This window comes from Schistocerca gregaria, chromosome 7 (assembly GCF_023897955.1).
Source record: "Schistocerca gregaria isolate iqSchGreg1 chromosome 7, iqSchGreg1.2, whole genome shotgun sequence".
In the NCBI taxonomy this organism is placed as follows: Eukaryota; Metazoa; Arthropoda; class Insecta; order Orthoptera; family Acrididae; genus Schistocerca; species Schistocerca gregaria.
Window position 1 is genome coordinate 63,892,203 of NC_064926.1, and position 6,920 is coordinate 63,899,122.

The 6,920-nt window shown below is 40.5% G+C and overlaps 1 protein-coding gene across 1 annotated transcript in view; it reads right to left on the reverse strand.

The window, feature by feature from the left end:
• Nucleotides 1–6,214, reverse strand: part of LOC126282075 (uncharacterized) — a 112,501-nt gene extending 106,287 nt beyond the window's left edge. Inside the window, exon 1 of the mRNA XM_049981530.1 lies at nt 5,917–6,214. Coding sequence (XP_049837487.1) covers nt 5,917–6,015 — 99 coding nt within the window. The 5' untranslated portion in view covers nt 6,016–6,214. The remainder of the gene's footprint in view (nt 1–5,916) is intronic.
• Between the last annotated feature and the right edge of the window lie 706 nt (nt 6,215–6,920).

A 6,920-nucleotide genomic window follows, 5' to 3' on the forward strand; every position in this document is an offset into this window, starting at 1 on the left:
CTTCAGCAACCCTTTCAGTGCATCGTTATATTGGAAGGAATTTTTCGGTTTTCTCTCACTGCTCTCATTACAGGATACTTAGGTATCACGTTTAAGATGCTAAGTTAGCTTCACATTCACTCCAATACTCATCCATTTTTCTTTCCTCTCTGTTCACTGTCATTTTGGAACTGTTTTGTCTCGGAAACAAATCATTTCTTAATTTTATTTATATATTTATATTTTATTCTGTTTTTAATTTCTTGGTTACTTACGCTACTTTCTTGCATGTCCCATGGGCTTGCCTAAGCCAATTGGGTATGCCTTATAATTTTTGAGAAATTGTACAATTGTTTCTTGTAATGATTAATGAAAACCATCTGAAATGCATAATTACAGATTTATTGTGCTATGATCGGTTTTTTTCTTAGAAAATCTTCAGGTTGCCCAATTATGCGGAAATCGTCATGTAAATGGTCTGCTTGTCGTATGTGATGTTATTCCAAATCCTGAAACAATGTCCTCAAAACTTCTGGCGACCGTCTGGCGGAAGTGTGGCATGCAGTAAACGCTGCGTATAAGTGCAGTAAACTGCCCAGGCAGTCTGGACAGAACGTTTGTGGTCATTGTGTCTTGAACCGGTCTTTAACATTACGCACGATAGTACCGCCGCTTACATCATGACTTCAGCACAACTCGGCAACTGGAAGAGGTTCCAGGAACGAAACAACAGGTCATAGCACAATAAATGTGGAATTAGACACCTGGTGTAACTTTCATTAATCATTAAAATTGATCAACTGCGGTTCTCAACACAATTAAGGATTCTTTTCTTGTCGATCTGGTGGGAGGGGCACGCCTATAGAGTATTGGCTATTTCTTTCTAAATTCATGTATAATTTTATCTGTACACTCCCATGTTTCTTTTTAATTTAAAAGTTCCTGCTGTCGCTGTATGTGCTAACATCTCCCGGTTTTATTACCTTCAGTTTTCTTGTTTAATTGTGTCCCTTCGATTCCAGGTGCTTAATAATTACACGTTTTGGACACAGCTGAATACCAAGTATCTTATATATGAATAATGCTGATCAGTTCTATAACATTTTCGACATTCTGTTCAGGAAATACGCTCTCATCTCTTGTTTATGCTTGAACTTATCACAGGAACAATGTTATATGTAGCCACTGCCCGTTGTAGATTTGAAAGGTCAGGTGCAATATGCTGAAGAGGGTAGACGTAGAAAAAAGTAAGACAGTCTAGTCCAAGGACAGGGAACTCACAACCAACAATAGTTTAGAAGGAACATTCGAAAGGAAACAGAATCTCCAACGAAAACTAATCATAATTGAAGATGACCAGACATGAAATTAATCCTGAGAATGATAATCCACTTGTCAAAATCTTTAGGCAGCTGTTTCAACAATGTATTGTTTTTCTCGTGCATGAACTCCTTAAGGCTAGTTAAAGACAGCAAAAATCGGAGGAAAAAATACCAAAATCACTATCGTGTGTATTTTATGCAGAAAAAAATATTATGATATCCGGATAAGTAATTCACATCGTGCACCGCCACGTAGACAGATACGTAAATTAAGTACTAGTGAGAAGAAAGTCAGAACATGTAATGTATCTGAACTTGTGTAAAGTGCAGCCAGAGTCGTTATCGATGAAATCTCAAAACCGCTTCGCCGTTCGTAGCAGTTCGCCTAGCTATTTGAAAAGTCCAAGTGAATCTACGTTCTAAATTCTTCCAGCACCATTGTACGATCAGTTATGAATGCTTTTTTCCCTCTTGTTTCCAGCTGATGTCAAAAACAATTAGATTGTGAATAAAGCATTTGCACGTGACTGAATATTTCGTTTCAGACAGGAAAATAATACGTTCTAATTCCACACCAACTGTACAGTGTCAGTTAAGAACACTATACACTATGTGATCAAAAATATCCGGACACCTGGCTGAAGATGACATACAAGTTCGTGGCGCCCTCCATCGGTAATGCTGGATATCGATATGGTGTTGGCCAACCTTAGCCTTGTTGACAGCTTCCACTCTCGTGGGCATACGTTCAATCAGATGCTGAAAGGTTTCTTGGGAATGGCAGCCCATTCTTCACAGAATGCTGCATTGAGGAGAGGTATCGATGTCGGTCGGTGAGGCCTGGCACGATGTCGGCGTTCCAAAACATCCCAAAGGTGTTCTGTAGGATCCAGGTCAGAACTCAGGCCAGTCCATTACAGGGACGTTATTGTCGTATAACCACGCCGCTACATGCCGTGTATTATGAACAGGTGCTCTATCGTGTCGAAAGATGCAATCGCCATTCCCGAATTGCTCTTCAACAGTGGGAAGCAAGAAGATGCCACATTGTGTACCGTGATTCGTCACTCCACACAACGTGTTTCCACTGTTCAATCGTCCAATGTTTACGCTCCTTACACTAAACGAGGCGTCGTTTGGCATTAACGGATAAACCATGACATTCAAGTTTTCTCGCCTCCCGCCTGACTATCATTGTACTTGCAGTGGATCTTTATGCAGCTTGGAATCACTGTGTGATGTTCTGGATAGATGTCTGCCTATTACACATTACGACCCTCTCCAACCGCCGGCGGTCTCTGTCAGTCAACAGACGAGGTCAGCCTGTACGCTTTTGTGCTGTAGGTGTCCCTTCACCTTTCCACTTCAGTATCACATTGGAAACAGTGGACCTAGGGATGTTTAGGAGTGTGTAAATCTCGCGTACAGACGTAGGACACAAGTGACACCCAACCGCTTGACCACGTTCGAAGTCCGTGAGGTCTGGGGAGCGCTCCATTTTGCTCTCTCACAATGACTAATGACTACTAAGGTCGCTGACATGGAGCACCTGGCGGTAGGTGGCAACACAATGGACCTAATACGAAAAACGTATATTTGCGGGGGTGTCGGGATACTTTTGGTCATAGAGTGTAGGTAGTAGGTAGTTTTTGTTAGCATTAGTATGTTTGTTGATCAATGAACACAGATTTTCAATAGCGTCGAGGTTTATTTTGTAAGAAATTGTGCTTATCTTCCATTCCTAACCCTTTCACAAATTTAATATGACTTCCACTCCTCGGCTGCCTCCTCCCCCCACCCCTCCCCACCCTCTAAGTTCCGATCCAGAACGTCCCACCCAAGCCTTGAGCGTCAAAATTAAATTACAGAGATAATAGAGGGTATTAAACTGAATGATCTGAGATATTTGTCTTCGTTTTGATTCCTTTACTGGTGTGCGACTTTCCGAACTACTTGATACAGTTTCCGTCCGATAGTCCGAGCATCGTTCTTGATGCTTTTAGCAGACTGGGACGCAATCATTAATGGAGGCAGCAAACACCACAGTCAGACTCCATAGATATGGTAGTTAATACATGTGAGGTGTCTCACATAATAAACTTTAAATGGAAAAATATGCCTACCCCGACCATTAGAAACAATGTATTGGAGTGAATTAATAAAAAATAAATGAAGCACAAAATTAGAAATTTGTAGTTGCTTTTGTTCTTAAACGGGTAAGCTTTGCAACTTTTGCTTTACTGATAATATTAGATTTTGGAGACGAAAAAGCTAAAGAGTTGACATACTTTTCATATTTTCATTCACTAATGCCTTATGACACCATATTGTGGGACAACTCGTCACTGTGGAAGAAAGTGTTTGTGACCCGCAAGTATGTTAGTATGTGGTGTCTGATTCAGAATCTCTTGCAGATAGCACTTTAAACAAATGGAAATACTGACATCTTCATCACTACTTCTGGATGACTATTCTGTAGTTGACACTTTTGTGTCTGGCAGAGGGTTTATCAAACCTCTTCCACACGTTTTCTCTACTGCTTCACTCTCTAACGCGAGCGAGAAAAACGAACACTTAAATCTTTCCATGCGATATCTGATCTCTTTTATTTTATTACAATAGTCTCAGAGTGTTTTTACACCCATATGCTGATTTTTCACACCCAGCCACTATTCTAAAACAATAGTTGCACTCATAAAATCAATACCGAAAATAGAAACGATACACTCTTAGTGCGGCTCTGAAACGAGTGAGATATTCAACCACAGAAGTCATTGAGGACTTGCGCAGTGACGTAAAAAATTTAATAGAAAACAAAATTAACTTCAAACAAAAACTGAATTCAGAACTCGTTGACAATTCGATCTAGTGCACGGAAGAATTTCTGATTGTGTAATAATAGTGTGTGTATGTGTGTGAGTGTGTGTGTGTGAGAGAGAATGCTACTGTTACATTTGTTTTTCTGAAAAGGTTGGCGATTTTTTGTGATTGACAATAACAAACAGACAAATACACAAAAGCAAAACAACCAATGGAAGAGAAAATATTCGCTAGTATCCCATACCTGGGCCTCAAACAGTTGCATTCTCAACCAATAATAAGTTAGGAAACCTACTCATCCATAACGTAAAATGAAAGGCACAAACATACAATAACAGCGGAGTGTACAAAGTATCATGCCCCAGTTGTCCTGCCTACTATGTAGGGAAAACAGGCAGAAACTTGAAGACCCGTTTCCAAGAACATGTAAATGCTATCAGGCTCAAGAATTTCGAAAAATCAGTCATTGCACATGATATGACGGAAACGATACATGTCATCAACAGTCTAGAAAACAATTTGGTAATACTACATAATGATGCCAATGGTAGGACCCTAAGACTGTTAGAACAACTGGAGATATATCTGCACAAAATAAAAAAATAAACAGAATCTATGTTAAATGAACTAACAGATTTCGCAAGCCATAGTTATTTCAGTAATTTTAAAGACCTATTCTAAAGTTATTTCTTGCATATTTCAATTGTTTAATAGTTATATCTTTAGCACTACGAATGAATTCATCTTTGACAACACCAAATACAAAAACATCTGTGTAGAGTTTATAAACATGTGTGTGCAAATGTACATCTTGAATGAAGTGACATGTACTAAAACGACGTAGAAAAGAATATTAGCTGGAACTAAAACGTTTAAACTGCTTTCCTTGGATGATGTAAGTTTGCACTGTTAATTTTCCACTATTTTGCACATATTTTGCGCGTTCGACTTACGAATTTCATAACCTAACAGTAAACCTTTTCGTGATAGGAATATGCATTTCACCTCTTTCAGGAGAAGAAATAAAACATGTATTAAGACAAATTATACCTGACGATGGACCCACGGGGTCCGAAATGCATCGTCTAGTTAATAAAACACGAAAAAGTTGTGAGTGAAGGCGTTGTTTAATTCATACCTCCAAATATGTGAATACTTTATCATATTTTCCACTCAGAAAGGGCTACTATAATTTCATACCGAGAAATCACCATTACGATCCACCAAACATGCAAATAACCAGATTACACATAACTCCATTGATCAGGAGAAGAGATAACAGCAGCACGGAGAGGTGCTGTTGGATATGTTTCCAATGGACTCGGCCAGTACGAGAATGCGACAGAGTTTAACCGTAAATTCTTGAAGGGAAGAGGAGAAATTCTCCGCGGAGCAGTATTGAGCAAACTGGGAGAGACAACACCTGCGACAGACTACATGACGATTGAACTGCCTCCATCGTTCATCTCGCATGAGTACCATAAGGGCAAAATGAGAGAGATAGGAGCTTACTGAGTAACAGAGGTCCAAAGTACCGTCCCCCGTCGTTCACAGTTGTAGCCGAACAATTGTTCACACAGAGGCCAGTAAGCAGTAATGATTCTCCTCTCCGTCCACCGAACAGAATGTACCAAAAACACTGGTAGTACGCAAAGTACCCCTGTGATAATATGCGAAGTATAGAAGAAAACATGGATAGAGAAAGAAACTGATGGCGTCCCAACCGTATGCATGTGCTAAAATTCTCAAGAAAATCACACGATATCCCCTACAAATATTGCTGAAGGTTTCTCACCGTCTTGTCGTAGCTGTCATTCTCGTAGTCTTGCTGTAGCCTGCTGTTGTGGACTTGCAAAAGCACCACGAGTGTCGCAGTTCCCAACCAGAGAGCCATTCCGCTTTTACCGCTGTGTGCTCCCTCGGTCCGTCTTTAAACAGCAATTTCCAACAACTCTTCTTATCTGAATCGTTGACGTAACTGTGGTGGAATTCTTTACAAGTTCCCGTAGCGAGATATACAACGAAAGCGCCGTAACAGAATATATGCAGCACTGCTTTAAAGTGGTCCCTGCTGACAGTTTCAGAATTGCAGACAATGTGGGATAGCAACATGAAAAAGAGCGGTATAGCAGACAATATTTCTTTTCGAGGAAAGACCACCGCGAGAGACCAACAACGTCGTACGATCCCTGGAACACATTAACGAGACGTAATCTCGCTTCACGCAACTGCCGGTGTTGTATTAGACCTGCCTCCCAATGGCCAGTTTCGGGTTTTCTCAGTGAGGTGATAGTCACCCAGACAGTAAACTGAAAAATTCGGAAGTGTAAATTATAGTATTTTATTTTGAAAATCTGACTAATATCGACGCCAGCCACAATAGCCCATTTGGTTTAGACTGCTGTAGCAAAACCGCGAGAATATCATTAGACGCAAATTGAATGCATCGTTCAATACAGATTCATGTCAAAATACTACCATTCGCAGCACAGATGGACAATAACTCAGTTTACAATGTGTATAACAGCGATAACTGACGCGGATGAACGTATACAATAATCAAGTAAAATGCTTCCAGTAAATATGAGCCCTAAAGCGGATCAAATGGTTCAAATGACTAAGCACTATGGGACTTAACATCTGAGGTCATCAGTCCCCTAGACGTAGAACTACTTAGCCTAACTAACCTAAGGACATCGCACAAATCCATGCCCGAGGTAGGATTCGAACCTGCGACCGCAGAAGCCACGTGGTTCCGGACTGAAGTGCCTAGAACCGCTCGGCCACGTCGGCTGGTGT